This window comes from Ciconia boyciana, chromosome 7, assembly GCF_034638445.1.
Source record: "Ciconia boyciana chromosome 7, ASM3463844v1, whole genome shotgun sequence".
NCBI classification, from domain to species: domain Eukaryota; kingdom Metazoa; phylum Chordata; class Aves; order Ciconiiformes; family Ciconiidae; genus Ciconia; species Ciconia boyciana.
The window spans coordinates 34,219,023-34,237,251 of record NC_132940.1 but is presented as its reverse complement, the minus strand read 5'-3'; the positions used below and the strand labels follow the sequence as shown (position 1 = coordinate 34,237,251).

Sequence of the window (18,229 nt, the reverse complement as noted above, 5' to 3'; positions counted from 1 at the left end):
GGAAACTCCAAGGCAAGGCTTGAAAAATATATTCTCCAACTGCAAATGCAGGTGGATAACTTCATAGAGGCTTTTTAGGATGTCTCTTAGGATGGTCCTAATAGCAGGCAGTTCTGTGCACTCCTCTAGGGTTTGCAAAACTGAGACTGTTTTGAAACCAATACTTTACCTGAGCACTGGTTATTCGAAGCACTTCTCTTAGGACATGAACATTATCATTCTGCAGAAGTGGGCGCCCATCCTTCATCCATGAAATTTTGGGGACTGGAATGCCAGAAGAGATGCAGAGAAGTTCAAGAGGGTTGTTAACAATGACAGAGAGCTCTTCTGGTTGATCTGAACCGTTGATGTGAGGTGGCTCTGTAGAAGAAAAAATATTTGAGTTCTTTATTGACTCAAAAAGCCTATAAAACCTGATACATAGGCTTGTGATTAGAGTTTGTAGAATTAGTCTACATTAGTATTATTTCTGACTGTGTCATGAACTCACCAAGTATCTCTCATAATTTCCATCTGCCTCTGTCTATTAATTTGCATATTTTATGAGTTGGAATTATTAGTTAGAAAACGTTTTCATAATCCCAGGTAAAATATATTATATAATGTCAGTGAATATATTTATTAGCTTTTTAGCTGTTGTACCTTCAGCTATGCCTTCAGCTGTGCTATCCTGTCAAACTGAATTTCTACTAACCAAAGTTATTCATTTAAACCAAATTACTTTGTAAATTATTTACTATTAATCATAGCATATTTCAGTACTTGGGAAATGTTAGGAAAAATTATATACTATATTACACATTCACATATCTTTAGGCATCTTCCATTTCCTTATTTCTCTCATGTACCACAGTAAATGTTTCTTGAAAATACTCCTTATCCCTAGAGATTTTTTTAATCGTTGTCCTAAGGAGATACTAATTTACCACTCGTATTTTGTTCAACTGAAAGGTTAACGCTTACCCAGCACTTTTAAGGAAAAGTGCTTGCTGGTATCTCCAGCTTCATTGGATGCTACACAAGTGTATTTGCCTGTGTCACCAATTGCTGCTTTTACAAAATGAAGGACCATTCCTTCATTACTTGACGTCAGGTGAGTTCCAAGGCTTAAAGGATGTCCATTTTTAAACCAGGACATAGTAGGGGCAGGAGTGCCATCAGTAAGACACTTCATCGAAGCTGAACTGCCTTTTACTACAGTCACATCCTCTGTTCCTCCTGCGTTATCCAAGCTTGGTGGTACTGCCGAGAAACAAAGATCTGATTCATACAGAGTACAACCCAGATGTTAATTCTGAATGTAAAAAAGTCGGAATGCAGCTACCCTTTTGCATTTCCCCACTTACATTCATGTTTAGTATGTGTGTTAAAATTCACTTAGAAATTACATATTATTATTCTTTCTAAAAAACCTGTGACACGTTATGGGTTGCCAATTCAAGTAAGGGCTCATCTAGGGTTAAAGCACTTTCCATTAAAAAAACACATTGAAAAGTTAATGTTTCCCTAATGATTACCTATGTAACACATACTTGTGGCTGTCTGCAACTTTGTGTTGGCGAGAAAGAAAACTGAATATTAGGTTTAGGAAATTAAGAAATAAGATTCTTTACATAAAGCATTTCAGAGAAACTCACCAAAAACTTGAAGGTTGTAATGTTTGCTGTCTACTCCAGCCCTGTTAGATGCTACACAAGTGTACACACCAGTATCAGATATCTGCACTCGGGCAAGTCTAAAGAGAAAATCATTTTAAGCAAGCTGTAAATGGAATACATTATCTTTATTATGGCATGGTTTGGATCAAATTTTATTCTTGCTTCCAAAAATACTAGCAGAATTATGCTGATATAGCAAAAGAGAACAGAAAACTCAGTTAGTTAAAATAGATGAAAACCAACCTGAGAATTTGCCCAGCTGAGAGCAACCTGATTTGGGAGGAGACAGACAAAGGAAGGCCATTCTTTAGCCACTTTATCTGTGGTGGTGGAGTTCCAGTAGCAGTACATTCAATACTTAGGAAGGTGTCCGAAAGGGCAGTGAGGTCCTCTGGTTCATCTTTATTATTGGCTATTGTTGGAGGAACTACATTTTGTAAATGTTGAAAAGGAAAATATTAAAACTGGCTCTTAAGATCACTCCACATGTGTTATCTTGCAGGAAATCCTGCACCTAATGCCCCACAGGCAATTCAGTAAGAAGATCCCCATTTTTTAAAATAGTAAATCCTGTAACAATAATATTGAGCACTAATAAATTATCCATTTACATATTTAAAATCAGATGCACTTTAGAATGATAGTAGAATTATCTCTTTGATTTGTCAGGCTGCGGCAAACAAGAGGGAGCTCAGAGCCTGAAGCTCACGGGAAGAGAATGACAATGCAGGAAGGAACAAGTGGTCAGGCCTTAGAGGGGATGGGCTGAACTGCTTTTAAGGGCCAGATGGGACTTGGCAGTTTGCTGCCACTCACACTTACCTCCTTAAATAAATCTTAAATAAAGTGAAAGCTAAAATCATGCAGGAAGAAAGTTAGTTTATTAAATTCTAGATGTATATGCTGACTTAATTTTTAAATATAGAAAATTTCAGAATGCCTAGTTAAGTATTCTGGCTAACTGTTCTAACAGAACTGCTTTTGGGGCTTTATGGTTTTATAGCTTGAAAGCCTTGGTCTTGGGGACAAGAGGGGACTCACTATATAAAGAAGGCCCAGCTACATGCAGCTCCAAGCTCTGGCTGACTTAAGATCCCATCACACACCATGACAGTTGCATAGAGAATACCATTTAAGTTGGTTATTGCTTGAACCTCAACCAATACAAACTGATCAAAAAAGTCTCCACTGTTGTGTAGCGCCATTCTGTCCCAAAAAGGTGTGATGTGGTCATTCAGTATTGTTATTTATTATATCAAAGATCATCTCTTGTTAGTCTGCTCATACTCATATTCCAATTGATTCTCAGTCTCTGTATAACTGGGACAGACACACCGCTGTGAAAACGCTGCCTATGTGGAAGTCTTCACTCTTCCACACTAGTCATTGTACTTCGTGAACACATTTTTCACCAATTTCACTCTCTACACTGCTAAAGAAGAGTTATGCTCACTATCTTCTGTATGTCAAATTGTGCAAGAGAAGAATTTCATCCAAAACTCTCATTTTTCTTTTAAACTCTAAATAAACTATTTATTGGGGTGGGGGGAAGGGGCCTTTAACTATTAGTTCCCTACCATACTACTCTGGCTTTAGCTGAGGTACTTCGATTGGAATTAGTGAAGATAAACTAACACAACAAAAAAGCAGTACCACAGTAAATCAGCCCCAAGTGTATCTTTCTCTACAAGAAAAAAAAAAAACTGCAAGCAGAATTCCTCTATTATGAAATACACCCAAGGAATCAATTTCTGTTTATCCCAAAACATATTTAACAGCAATTTCAATCGTTTTGTCATTGACAGAACATCCTGTGTAATATACTGTGATATCTACAGTACATGAAATTGGAAACACATGCATGTAGTATTACACTGAAGACAGGCATTCATTTCTTGGCCCTCTCTTGGGAGTGCTTACAAAGATAGGATCATGGACCAGATTTCAGTTTCACATCTGTGAAAACTCACCATATACATTCAAGTTGAAAATCCGGTCTTCCTCTCCTGCAGGATTAGTAGCCACACAAGTGTATTTTCCTGTATCAGAACTGAGAGCGCTGAAAATGTTTAATGTGCTGCCATCTGGAGTTACTCTACAGGGAAGGTCATAAAACACAGTGAGTTTGTTTACTTATTCATATGACCTGGCAAACAAACAGTCAGTTTTGTACATTTAAATAAACTACCTCTATCCTGTTGGGAATTCGGCAAGAGAACCATTGTTTTTTGCAAAATATTATTATTAGAGATAGGCAGGATAGATTATTATTAGAGATAGAAGTTTTTCCTAGAGATGTCCTGTTTAACCTTGTATTAGGATTCAATTCCAACCAGGCTTTTGAACAACCCATAATGAAAAGCATCAAGAATAAAATGTTTCCATGTCTCAGATCTTTCCCCTCCAAATGAACTTAATGGAACTTATTGACCTTAATAAACTTCAATGAACCTGATGAACTTTAATGGAACTTATTAACTGGGAAAGACATAGATATCATATACTTATCTCTGTACAAAAAAAATAAAATTAAAAAAAAAAAAATCAAAGTAGTAACCTGGCTAAGCTAAGTCTCAGGCCCTCTTTACTCTCATTCCTTAGGGCCCTCTTTTATGTTCCCTCTTCCGGGCCCTCTGAGGTTTAAAATTGTGCAAGAAGAGAATGCAGTGTCTGCTTATTTTTGCTTGCCTTATTCTTTGTAAATTGTCACCAGCAACTGTTTTTCCATCTTTAAGCCATTGCATAACAGGCGTGGGCACTCCATTGGCATTGCAGACAAGCTGGATGCTTTCTCCCAGGAGGACACTGACCTCACTAGGCATTTCGGAGCCAACGATATTAGGAGGAACTGGAAACGCATGACAGTGGGAAGAGAAGATTCATCAGCAAGAAACATAATCTAAACTATAAAAAGTTACACTGCAGTAGCTCATGAGTACTAGCATTTATTGCAGTACCTCCATTCAAATCTAGTTTAGAAAGTATATGATTATATTGTTTCTAGAGGGGATTCTGCAAAGATCAATTCAAAGCCACTTTAATCATTCCTTAAAACAGCTAATTTACAAAGTTATAAAAAACATGTTATCTTTGCCATTTTATTTAGTATCTACAGTTATCTGCTCAAACAATACTAACATGTACAATAATATTATGACAAAATCCCATTTCAGTAAACATCACAATACACTGTAACAATTACATGCCTGTTTAACTCTTGAGCATGTGCTTACTGCACAGTCAAATGCTCTATTGCATGAAGACTATCATATTCCTGTTAACAAACGCACACTTACTCAGTCCTAACCAGTAGCCATTTTTGGCCTATTCTCCTAAAGAACAAGGTTGACAGTCATGCTATCCATCAAGTCAAGACTGTCAGTCCCACTAGTAAGTTTTGAGAATTTCAAGCAATTTCAGCCACATTTGATCAAACAAGCAGCTTGATATTCAATTCCTAAACTTGGGGAAAAACTGGCAGGCAGGCACACAAAAAACCAGCACCCCCAAAGAACCATCGCTATGATAAACAGTTACTAGTTCTGTTTGGCCTGCTGATGGCCAGCTATCACGCGTGGGTGTGCCTGCACACTCAGCTCACAGCTGACGCTGTCTCTTCTTCCTCAACCAGCAACTGCTATTCACTATGGCAAAAAAGGCAACAGGTATCACTACTTCTGAATCCATATATGTGTGGTGCTCCACACTCAACCAATGTAGCTTCAGTGTTCAGCAGGAGGAAGGATGTGATCAGCAGCAAATACACACAGCCTTCCCGACTGCTTTCAAGTTCTCCACCAATCAGAGGTTAAAAAAAATATTCTTTTTCATGCAAATTTCTGACTAACAGTATATAATCCTCTAACCATTTTTCCCCACTGGTTGCAGATGATAGAAATAATGGTCTGAATTCTCCATTTTTCTACATGTTTATATTATCTCAGTGTCTCTATAGTACAGACACAGTGTCATACCCAACCAATTATTAATTAGCTCTGCTCACTGCACTCTCATGCCTTACCTTGAATGGAAAGCACATAACTTTTCTGAGCTTTTCCCTCAATATTTGAGGCAATACACGTGTAGGTCCCACTGTCTAGAAGCTGAGAGTGAGCAATCTGAAGCTTGCTTCCACCAGATAAAATATGAACTTCAAGGGAATTGGAGATTTCTGAAAATATGTAAACAAGTAGTCATTCCAAACCAGGCCACAGAGAGCAAACACATCTTGAGAACTTTTTCCATCAAAATTTCAAAACAAAAATTTCAATCAGTTAACATAAGAGTCTGTCTAGAAACAGATGAATAAGAAACAAAAAATAGGCAGCAAATAGCACAGTGGTGCCCCAAAAGGGGGAAAAAAAAGAGCAGAAAAGAGTGAGAGAGAACGTTACCTATCGGTTTTCCATTCTTAAGCCACACTAATGTTGGTGGAGGAATTCCAGTAGCATCACACACAAAGGTAACAGGATTACCGATAGTTTCATTGACTGACACTTGTTCAGGGCCTTCTATATTTGGTGGCACTATAAATTGAATGGAAGCAATAAGAATGCTTTGGTTACCAAATATTTTTGTAAACCGGTTTTGAACTGTCTACTCTACAATGTCAATGGTATTATAATAACTACTGCAGATCATGCAGAGTATGCTCACCATAAACATTAAGATGGAAATTTTTATCATCTCGCCCTGCAATATTTATGGCTTTGCACACATATTGGCCTGTGTCAGAAACCTAAAATAAAAATAAATTTTAAAAACCTTATTATGGAGTCTTATTTTAATGCTACAGTTCAGAGATATTAACAGCCTCTGCCAGCTCAAGGTCCTTTTCACAGAATGAAAAGCCTCCAGCAAATACATCTACATACAGCTAGCAGAATACAGCAATAAATAACAAAATAATTGCTTAACAATAGCAGAGTAGTGGCAGAGGCAGCATCCCACAAGCCTGGTGTACCTCTGCACCCTTGATGCGCAACGTTTGCTCATCTGCTAAGATCTCCACGTTTGCAGACTCTGAAATTATGCGCCTGTTCTTGTACCAGGTGATGACTGGTGGTGGAATAGCATTGGATTCACACTCTAACATCACCGGGGTGCCCACTCTCACGTTCAGCACTGTCAGTGAGGTTCCACTGTGGTCTTTGATGCTTGGGGGCACTGTAGAAGAAGCTCAGAGTTATTTCTGCCTTTGCTTTGTGAGAGGGCAGAAAACAACCTAATGAAAAGAAATACAAAATACTTCATTTTCAAAGCAATACATATTATTTCAGAAAATAGTAAGGAACAAACCAAGAACCGTTAGGAAACTCTTCTTCTGACTTTCCCCAGCTTGGTTTCTGGCAATACAAGTATATTCACCATCATCTGGTAGTTTGGCTCGAGGAATCTGCAGAGTACGAGCACCTGAAGTAAAGAGAGAAGGCTTGAGATTTATTATGTGGTTATTGTATTAATCTCAAATGCTATTTTAAAATTGCAGGTCCAGACTGAGCACAGGCACCAAGTTAACCTCCGATTCAAAAAAGCACTGCATTGCCATTGCTTTTTAAGGTTCATTTATCCTTAAAAAAAAAAAAAAAGTCCAGCTAAAAGAACTAAAATTTTAGGGTAAATTTCATTAGGGCTGTTAATTATAAGTTTGGACCACAAATACTCCTTTTAGACCCATTTCTTTCGTAGCTGCTAACTGCTGTCTCCTAACATAACTATGTCCTTTCCACTTCCTGTCACTATGCCATTCTTTATTCCCCAGTCTCACCTGTCTCCCTCCATTCATGAAGCTACTTACTGCCTGTGCCTACATTATAAATCTGCACAGGCGCCTCTACTGCCATTAAGCAATTTGCATGTCTGTGCTTTAGTCTATGCTGCAACACAGCCCTCAATCACATAATACCAGCAACACAGGACTGAGCACCACAGCAAGCGATCTGCAGTTGATACCCTGGGCTGAAGATAAACAGCAGGAGCAGAAATGACACTCAGGGACCTTATTGAGGGAGGAGCTTCGAATGGTTAAGATGACCTTCAAATACAAGGATTTATTCCTGAGAGTTCAGCAGGGTCAATCCAGTTTCCCACTGAAGTCAATGGGAAGGTTTTTACTTTTTGTCATCCAAGCCAGCAGAATTTAACTTAGCCTCCATCACAATTTCTGATAATTTATTTTGAAAGGTGAGTCAAAGTGACTCAACTTTAATCAATACCTGTATCAGAGCACCTGTTACGTGACTTGCCCTCTAGTCTTTTCCACATAGTTTATTTCAGTGCTTTCAGTCTGAACTATCTGTCTTGAAAAGTGAACCTATCCAACAGCCAAGAAATTATTAAACACAGTAGGCCAAGTGTCTTGTCTACTCACTGGAGTAATACTAAGAATATACTGGCTTCATAAATAATGGCCATCCCCCTTATCAAGACAAAACAGACAGAATTTGAGTCCAAAGACTGTAGAAATAGCTGAGATTCCTCACCAGGCACAATAAAAGTGTTGGTATTCGAAGTGATAGGTTTTCCATTCTTGAGCCAGCTGAGATCAGGAGGTGGAAAGCCAGTGACCTCACAAGTCAGAGAGATGAAATTATTCACCACCACAGTCAAATTTTCAGGATTAGTACCAACAATACTTGGAGGAACTGTGGGGAGAAATACATTAATAGTATCTATCATAGCACCAGCAAACAATATTCCACAAGATCCTGATTTACTAAAATAAAGCTGAATTGCTGAGTTTTGCCAGAGGGTCAAGGTGCAAAATCTTTCACATCCTATGAATGGATCCGCTGCTTTTTGGATGTATCTGGAAATATGACTGAAGCCAATCTAATGGTAATTTCTGTTCCTATAATTCACAAAAAATTTCAGTGATTTCATCTGCAGTCCTTCTGTGCTTGAGATTTGGGAAGGCTAATTATAACCTATAAGAGATCCTGCAGTTCCTGACTAATGCACTATCTATTTTAAAACGCTGTACTCATAGGACACGTGCTATGTAAGGCAGGACAGATTAAATTTACCTTGTCAGGATATGTAGGATGACTAAGTATAATTTCTTCCTGATATTATACTGCTCCTATTCTTTCTGAAATGGTCCGTTTTCTCATTACAGAGAACCAAAAAATGATTCCTTCTGATACAGTTCAGAGTTCTTTTGTTAACCAGACAAACCTGTTGTTTAGTAGTGAGCTAAGCAGTTTAAAATTCTGGCATGCAAGCATTGCTCTAAGGGGTGCATTTTTAAGCTTACAAGTCCCAGTATTTTTAAATACAAGAATATTTTGACATTTGACCTTTCTACAAGAACTATTTAAAATGAAATAATTGTAAATCTCTTCCTTTTAATAAACCCCAAGTTTTAGTTTCCATGTTTTTGCAGTGTGGATATATAAAACACTTAATAGGAAAGCAAAAGCATGTTCTTGGCTCTATTGGGTGGAAAAATCATTCCAAAGAACACATGGAATCCTCTTCTTCAAAGACAGAAATGTTAAAGTATTTTGGACCATATCCACCAGAAATACTCCAGCTGCTTTCTGTCACTTGAATGACACAAAACAGTCATTAAGCCGAGTTATTGCTCCTCTGTGGCACGGCAGAAACAAGAGAAGTCAATGTAAATGGGTGAATTCAGTCCATATTTTTCAGCTTGGAATAACTGAAGGTTATTTCCCTGATAATGAGCATAAAATGGTTCACTAGAATAAATGAAGAATTCTGATCTGATGACATTTTATAGTTATTTATATTTATTTACTTTTACAGTTACTTTCCCACAGATGTGATTATTGGCAGTGCAACACAGTGGGCAATTAAATACACAGGGCCAAATCTGAGCTATCTTTTAATGAATTTGCTTATATAAATGGTACCTATCAAATTCTGCAGCTTTCATGGCGTGTGCAAACCACTCACAAATGTACCACAGGTAATCTGCATACAGATGCAGTAAGGGGCTCAATTTTAGTATTCAGTCTGAAAATTACCTATTTATTATATATTAAGGTTAGAGGTTGAGATTTTTAAACTGGGTGCTTATTTTCAATGTTTTAGAAGGTTTTATTTTAGTTTTATTACTCATCTTTGAGACAAGAAGTGAATTTTTAACTTATTAAAGAGCATCATATTTAATATTTTATTTAAATTTATGAAAGCAGTTCCATTAGAAACATACAAAAATGCTGGAAAATAACCTTTTTTTGACACTGACAAAACAAAGATCATGCTGCTTAGTGATAATGCATTTTCATCAGTGCTTCACTCTGGGTGGTCCTTTCCTGAACAGCTATAGTCTAATTTTTCAAATGAAACTGCATTCAGACATTAACAGACCTAAATTGGTAACACTGTTGAGCTAGAATTGAAGCTTCATGCAAATATTTCTTTTAAAATAATAGTATTAGACTTCAGTCACTATAAACAAATATTTTAAAGACAAGATAGTTTAAATTAAAACAGAAATGTCAAGAAAAGCAAAATATTTTGATTTTAAACAAAACTCAAACATCAGGAAATCTGGATAGACTCCACTGAAAGAAAATAAGTTATCAGAGAATGACTCCAGGGCAAATTCTTCCCATGACGACACTGGTTTTGGCTAATTGTATTACCAAGTAGAAAAAGTCACTATAAATGTGTTTCATTTAGTATGTAAATTTGCTGCATGTGTGAATGAGAAAAAAAATTATTTCTTCTGTATGTAATAACCTGAATCATCAAATTCCTTGGATGCTGGTACTGTATTAAAGCGAGCGAGAGAGAGAAGACAGTACTTGTCTTCTTTCTGGTATGTAATACAGAAGATTAGCTAGCTAACAAGGATGTGATAAAGGATAATGATCACGTGTAGAAGGCTGTGATATAAGTCTCCAAATCATACTGTGAAAGTAGATAAAGATATAGCTGCCAGTATTCCTTGGTAGGTTTTAACATGCAGATGATTTTGTGGGAGTAATGCTTATTTGATCGTCAATTCAGAACAGAAAGCTGAAAGTAATGGGAGGAATAGTGGGCAGAAATAAAAGGAGAAGTTAAGGTTAACTCTGAAATGCTAATTAGAGTTATCTTGATTTTCTGAAGCTATCAGGAGAGGTAAGGGAAGGTGGTGGAGAGACTGTTTTTACAATAATGGAAAATGTCTTAATTTCTTGATTGTATTTGTTTTAGACTTGTGGTGCCAAAAGCCCAAATTTATTTTAATCCTATTCTAACTCAACAACAACAACAAAAAGAACAGACAGGAATCTTAAAGGAGAAATTAAAGAAAAAAGTAAGCTTTTACAATGCCATATCTCTCTGTTATCAGTTTGTAATTCATTATTTCAGGGCTTACCAACACCCACACAGTATACACACATAGCGACTACACAAGGCTCCCTCATAGTAATTTCCACCTACATGGAATACATATAAAGAGCTGAAGCCATGTGGTATCACAAGCTATGTTCTGCCAAGGTACTTTAAACTTATATTTGATTTCTAGTACATCACAATCTCCATTACACCCAATAAGACAACTTACATGCATAAAGCTAAGTATGTGCCTAAGCACTCTGCTAAAATTAACACATTCAAGCTAAACTAACATTTGAAAGAAGACAACCAGAAAATTATGGATTATTGCACTTACCATGAACATTTAGGTTAAAATACTTTTTGGCACTTCCAGCTATGTTTTCCACAATGCAGACGTACCTGCCAGTATCTGTTATTTGGGAATTCAAAATCTAAGAAAAAGAAACAAGATTGTTGTTGAGCTAATATACAAGACAACTTACTGTTAAAGCATCAAGTTTTGGTGTCTCCCCAAAGACCCCAAGGTCTTTGGGGCCTGCAAGTCTGCAGGGTTTCCTTTGTTTGATTTGATTTTTTGCTAATGCCTTTGCAGTGTTATGAAGAAGCCAATCTGAGAAACTTCTACTGATGCTACTCCTTTCAGAATCTGTTATACAAATCTGTGCATCTCAAACCTCCAGAAAAGTCAACATAGTATCTTTCTCATTAAATTCATTCAAATCAAATAACAAAACTACTATTCACAAAACATTTGAAATAGAAATCTTAATGTTCTATATAGTTTTTAGATTTCATTGTATTCTTAGATTATGCGATGAAAATGGAGAGAATTAAGCTCAGCTCTCTAACTATTTTAACAGTTTCATCCAGTATCATCCATTTATTTGGGGGGGGGGTGGGGTGGGGTGGGTGGGTGTTCTTCAGAATCCACTATTTTCTTTAAATAAAAAAAAGTACATTTTGCAATAATTCAACTCTGTTAGGGAAACTTGGACAAAATTGACAACAACAAGTTGTTCTTCACAGAAGTCAACGTTATTTTAAACCAACTGATTTCACTGATGCAGTTCACAGCATGACCCCACAAACAGTTGGGTCAGCACAACTGAGGGAACTACAGAGCAGTGGGAAGAAGCAGCTGAGGGGCAGGGACAAGGGACAAACTCCTTAGGTTTGCAGCACCTTGTAGGAAAAAAGAATTCAGAATCTCATAGTCAGCAAATCTAAACAGTTGTGTCTTTATGGACAGCTTGTGTTTGAAATGCTAAAAACTGGTTATTCACGAAGAGCTACCTGTAACCTCCTTCCATTGGACAAAAACACGTATTTTTCATCTTCTGCTAAGAGGTGGCCATCCTTTTGCCAGGTAATACTTGGAGAAGGGCTGCCACTTGCAACACAGTCCATTACCGCTACCTTGTTCACAAGCACAGTCACTTCTTCAGGCAGATCACCATCAGCTCCACTGATGGATGGTGGTACTACAGAAGAGCAAAACATGATAATACTGTGACTTAGTATCTCCCAGTGTTGGGGGGTTTTTTTGTTGTTGTTGTTTGTTTTAAGATTGTGCACCAATCTTTTAGATTGGGTTTTTATAGGAAAGTAGTGAAATCTTCAATGAACACAGTGAAAGATAATAAAATCCCAAGAGTAGTTCAGCTGGAATAAATCAGTCCCAGAATAAATCCCTGGAATAACTCAAGGGACTGCAGGAGAAGTACACTTATTCACAGCAGCCACAAAGAAGAAGAGGTGAAAACTCATTTTCCAGCTAGTCCATCATGTTCTTTGCTGCCAGAACAAAAGAGGATTTCCAAGGCAGGCCCTCTTCCTAACAATATATCAGTGGTAGATGCAGAAATAGAAGTAAAGAAATAAGCATTTCCCAAGGCAAAAACCCTGACTACATCAAGAGACAATGCGAGCAGCATACAAAAGCTTTCTGTGCAATGTTTGTAAACAGATCATACAAAACTGACTCTGCAGCCATTCAATGGCTGATCTAACTCATCAATTCCCTTACGCCTTTGGGAGTTTTGCAGGTATTTTAGAAAATGATGACCAAAATAAGGAGAGAGAAAAGTCTAGTAGGTCAGAATTTTGAACTGGAAACTGGATAGGGAACAAGAGATACCAAGATAAAACCTGGATTTCTACATATACTTTTCTTTCTAGTGAAGTGCGATAGGGATAACACAATTGAGTTCCTATAACGATAAGCTAAAAACACACTGAACTAACAACATTAACACTATTTTCATGCAATTCTGTATATTTCTACAAAACTCTAACACCTCATATAAACATAGTAATTTCATAGTTTACAAATATGCAGAATTTATAAATTTTAAAAACAATAAGTAAACCTGAACAATAATGCTTCATTAGTTTCCACAGAACTCTTTTCTCATCAGTAAAAAGGAAAGCAGGAAAGCTCACAGAGCACGCGGACATCATAATGAATGGAATCCTCCCCGGCTTCGTTTACCGCCACACACATGTATCTCCCAGCATCTTTGGCCTGTGCCCGTGGAATCTGCAACACTCGGCCTCCTGGAAAAAAAATGCATTCAAGATTTAAATGCAGCACCAAGCAGTTTCCATCATTTACACCCCACATTTCACCAGAGACCTGAGCAAGCAAATTTATGAATGGTCAGCATTTATTCTGAATTATAAGTAACTGTGCTGTTTTTGGCCAGGATAGAGTTAATTTTCATTATAGTAGCTGGTGTAGTGCTGTGTTTTGGATTTTAGTATGAGAATAATATTGATAACATGCTGATGTTTTGGTTGTTGCTATGTGGTGTTTACACTGGTCAAGGACTTTTCAGCTTCCCATGCTCTGCCAGGTGCACAAGAAACTGGGAGGGGACACAGCCAGGATAGTTGATCCAAACTGACCAAAGGGCTATTCCATACCATGTGACATCATGCTCAGTATATAAAGCTGGGGAAGCAGAAGGAAGGAGGGACATTCGGAGCAATGGCGTTTGTCTTCCCAAGTAACCATATCACATGATGGAGCCCTGCTTTCCTGGAGATGGCTGAACACCTGCCTGCTGATGGGAAGTAGCGAATGAATTCCTTCTTTTGCTTTGCTTGCGTGCGCAGCTTTTGCTTTACCTATTAAATTGTCTTTATCTCAACCCATGAGTTTTCTCACTTTTACTCTTCTGATTCTCTTCCCAATCCCACCAGGGGGGAGCGAGCGAACGGCTGTGTGGTGCTTAGTTGCCGACTGGGGCTAAACCACAACAGTAACTAAAGACTTTTATTTCCTAGCTACATTTTCTACTGGCAGATACTTGGCATTCAGCAATGTTCATACTGAAATGCTAGAAGAGAGTAATTAATTCCACAAAAAGGAATAACATTCTTCTGCAATATGCAGCCAGACATTATTCTTCAAGCAAAAATAGAAATATTTCTCAGCAAGGTGACAGAGAACTAATAGGCAAAAGGAAATATAAGCACATAATATTCTGGTAAAGCTGTTGCAAACTGAAAAAATTCACTTCTGAAGCTTAGAGGTACATACTATTTTTACTTTTCACTCTATTCCTCATCTAAGGCACAGCCACATAAATAACTTCAGAAAGAGAGAGCATATTAAGAATATGTTTTGGGAGTGGTTGTCATTGGTCTCCCAACAGGTGAGCAATAGGCAGACAAAAAGACATTATCCCCACCACTGCCCTTCTTTACACACGCCATCCCAAACCATCCTCTGCACAGAAAGGCTCCCTTTTTGTACTCGCAGCATTATAAGCGCCTCTCTCCCTTTCCCATATGAGCTTAAGAAAGAGCTTATGGTAATTTTTCTGCTGGAAACACTATTTCCATGTCTCACTCCTTGGTTAAGAGGCTTTTCAACTCACACATAGAACACAGAGAGAGGATATCATTGTTGTATGCTATTTTGCAACACATCATGTGAAAGTTAAATGGTCACATTCACATCATTTTAGGGACTACTTTTTTAAATTAAAGAAGAAAACAGCTTAAGTCCAAGGACTGGAAAAAAACATTTCCAGTCAAGAAAGTCTGAAAAGAACATTAATGCAGTGTTTTGAAGGGGAAAGTTTATTACTACACAAATACTAGCACTAATGCAATTTCTTAAGGTCAGAGTGTGACATTTTAATACTCACCTGGTAATATTAGTACTTTATCACTAGAGCTCAGAGGATAGCCATCTTTATACCACGTAAGAACTGGAGGAGGAACAGCATTGGTCTCACAGTACAGTGACAGGGGACTGTTGACAATCACATTCTCCAAATTACTTTCTCCACCTCTTCCTGTATCTACTGTGTTACCAGCTTCCCATTCCTTATAAGGCTTTTGGAAACTAGGAGGAACTACAACCAAGGAAGGGAAAAACATTAGAATTTTACAGCAGAAATAGCTAGTTTTAAAGTCAAGAAATGAAAAGATACTGTAATTGTTAAATAGCAGCAATAAAAATTAGGGTATTAAATTAACCCCTCCGCCAATTTAGATTAGCCACGAAAATTCTAGTTCTTTTCATCAGAATGAACAATTGAGCAATCTACTGAATATTTTCTGAAGACTAATAAATAACAGTGTAAGAAGACCTGACAACAAAACACAGACTGTATTAATCAACAATACTTAAATAGTAAGCTATCTGGTTTTACTCAAGTTCTAATTTTGTCTAAATTTTCAGAAATTACTTGTTTCTAATGTCTAATGAAACAATCTAATGATTGTTTTCTTGCATTTACACACAGTGTGTAGGCCAACAGGATGCTTATGTCTGGAGACTCTAAGTACTACTCAATACAGATAAATAAAATATGACGTCTTAGTTTAAGCTAAATTAAAACTATTTTGTGTAATTTAGAGGAAGATCAGAGTTACTATGTCATTCCACTGACTTCAGAAACACTGCATGTGTCACAAAATATGAAATAAAGAATAATCAAAATACTGTATTTCTTAAAGATAAGCAAAATATACATTAAAAAAAAAAATCACACAAAACACAAAAGCATTGGATTAGACCAAGCAGGTGCAAAGGATACAAAATTATAAAGAATTCCAACATCCTAGAACATTAAAAAAGGAGGCTACCAGAAGAATTTTATTATCTGAACTGTTTACCTTGTACATTTACATCAAATTCCACTTCATCCTCTCCAGCAATGTTGGATGCCAGACAAGTGTAACGACCGGTGTCTGATACTTGAGCCTCCTTAATCTGCAGAGTACGGCCACTAGCTTGGATAGTGACATGATCATCTAGTTTAAGTGGCTGTAATGTAATTTTACATGGAAATTAATACTTGGCAAAACATACACTAGAAATAGCCATATTTGTGGAAATAATATGAAGTCATCTCTCTTTTGGTCAAATTCAGGTTGTTTCAAAATCCCTCCTAAGGCAGTATACTGGGAGTAAGAGCATATTTTAGTTTTGGTATTTCCTCTGCTTTGATACCGCTACCAAGAGAACATCCTTCAATTTTTGTTAATGCTTCCAGCAAGGCCCACTTTCAATCTACACAAAGAAAGCAGTTGCTTAGGACACCAAATTACTGAGGGTCACCACTTTGGACACAGTCCTAAGCCAGGTGCTCCTGGGATGGCAGCCTTGGCCACAGGCAGTGAAGCCCAGCTCTCCTCTCATCTGCTCCTCCTTTCCCTCAGACCAAAAGCTTTTCCTCCCTGAGTAAACTTGATCAAGCTCCAAAGTTCCTCGAGACAGTTTTCTTTTCATGGTTGTCAGAAACTCTGCATCTTCACCTTTCTGATCTTGGTAGCTGGTCTCCTAGGAGGATGTGGCCTTACATCACTTCTAAGCCCAGCTGCAAGTTGCTGCTGAAAGGAGCAATGCCATCCCCATCAGGCAAGGGCTCTCGTGACATTTGATTAAATCAGGCTGATTCAATCCCTGAACTGACTGGCCAAGTCGATGAGCTGATGGAAAACCTACATGTGTAAAACCATCAGTTTTCTATGAGGTGAACAACTCAATCTAACTTACCCTACAGCCACATAACCTGGATCCGCTGCCCAGCGAGGACACGGTGTGAACATAAAATGGATGCAGCAGCAATGCAGAGATACACAGGATTAGATGTTACTGTCCCTAGAACTTACATCACCCATGACAGTAGAGACTACACTACTACAACCTATATCTCTCAATAATAATAATATCTCTCATATCTCTCATGCTTGGTAAATCCAGGAACAGCTGGTCCAGCTGCAGATGTGCAGCAGTTTGCCACGTGGTAAGTAGCATACCAAGAACAGGAAAAGCAAGAGATTATATTCTCCTTTCTTACAGCAGAGTTTCTTTTTCAGAAACAGTCACAGAGTGACTGTTTCTTTTTTATTTATAGCCAGCCCCCAGTAGACTGCACATCAGTACAATTCTGTGACATTGCCCTTCCAAACTACTTCTCCTCCAGACCGATGTTGTTGTGAAGACTGCGTGTGGCAGGAACCACGCCTCATTCCCCCTCTCAGAGGATCCAGATGCTTTTGTGGCTTTGTGAGCTCTGCCAGAACCAAGTGGGAGGCTCTCTGCAACTTCTGCAAGGGCAGCACTTAGAGGAACCAAGCATGGGGCCATTCTATAATAGGGCCTTTGGGGACTTTACGCAATAACAAAGGGACATGTGGTCATACCATGGGATGCTACTGCTAGGCAGGGCCCTCCCCCTTTAAAGCACAGGCCAGTGGTAGGCTCTGGAAACTCCAACACTGATGCGTCAGTGGCACTGCCAAGCACCCACAAAAAAGCAAGGGTGTCAATTTGTAGAGGTCTGGCCAACAGCAAACATCCTAAGATGCATGAGGGGTGATCCTGCCAGCAGAACAGTGGGAAGATGACTTCCTGCTGACTTCAGCAGTGCAAGTGAGCCTGTTACACTGCATGCATGTTCATTAATAGTGATAGTGAATACGCAGTTGTTTCTGTATGAAATCCACCCATTAGAAGGAATTAAGTTTCTGACTGGCCTGTCCATCCTTGTACCAGCTGATGGCAGCAGCAGGAATGGCGTGAGCTTCACACTCCAGGGTAAGGCTGTGGTTTACTTTGATCTTCACTTCTTTAGGGGAAAGGCCCATCCCTGAGATATCCCCTTTGTTAATGATGGGTGGAACTGCACAAAAACAAAGGGAGCAAGAGGGACTTCCATGACTTACTGTCTTATGCAGCATTTCAAAATTAACTGGACAAAGGGAAAACCTGGGTGATAACCTCAGGGAAAGCAAGTGCATTCCCCCTA

At 38.2% G+C, this 18,229-nt stretch overlaps 1 protein-coding gene across 1 annotated transcript in view; it reads right to left on the bottom strand.

Moving 5' to 3' along the window:
* HMCN1 (hemicentin 1) overlaps positions 1 to 18,229 on the bottom strand; it is a 204,746-nt gene that overhangs the window by 40,567 nt on the left and 145,950 nt on the right. Inside the window, exons 52-69 of the mRNA XM_072867250.1 lie at positions 17,958 to 18,103; positions 16,092 to 16,242; positions 15,116 to 15,325; positions 13,401 to 13,514; positions 12,252 to 12,439; positions 11,293 to 11,389; positions 8,141 to 8,302; positions 6,957 to 7,070; positions 6,622 to 6,824; positions 6,315 to 6,396; positions 6,053 to 6,184; positions 5,680 to 5,829; positions 4,347 to 4,506; positions 3,629 to 3,753; positions 1,902 to 2,085; positions 1,638 to 1,735; positions 964 to 1,242; positions 170 to 360 (exon numbers count right to left, since the gene is read on the bottom strand). Of these exons, the coding sequence (XP_072723351.1) occupies positions 170 to 360; positions 964 to 1,242; positions 1,638 to 1,735; positions 1,902 to 2,085; positions 3,629 to 3,753; positions 4,347 to 4,506; positions 5,680 to 5,829; positions 6,053 to 6,184; positions 6,315 to 6,396; positions 6,622 to 6,824; positions 6,957 to 7,070; positions 8,141 to 8,302; positions 11,293 to 11,389; positions 12,252 to 12,439; positions 13,401 to 13,514; positions 15,116 to 15,325; positions 16,092 to 16,242; positions 17,958 to 18,103 (2,786 nt within the window). The remainder of the gene's footprint in view (positions 1 to 169; positions 361 to 963; positions 1,243 to 1,637; positions 1,736 to 1,901; positions 2,086 to 3,628; positions 3,754 to 4,346; positions 4,507 to 5,679; positions 5,830 to 6,052; positions 6,185 to 6,314; positions 6,397 to 6,621; positions 6,825 to 6,956; positions 7,071 to 8,140; positions 8,303 to 11,292; positions 11,390 to 12,251; positions 12,440 to 13,400; positions 13,515 to 15,115; positions 15,326 to 16,091; positions 16,243 to 17,957; positions 18,104 to 18,229) is intronic.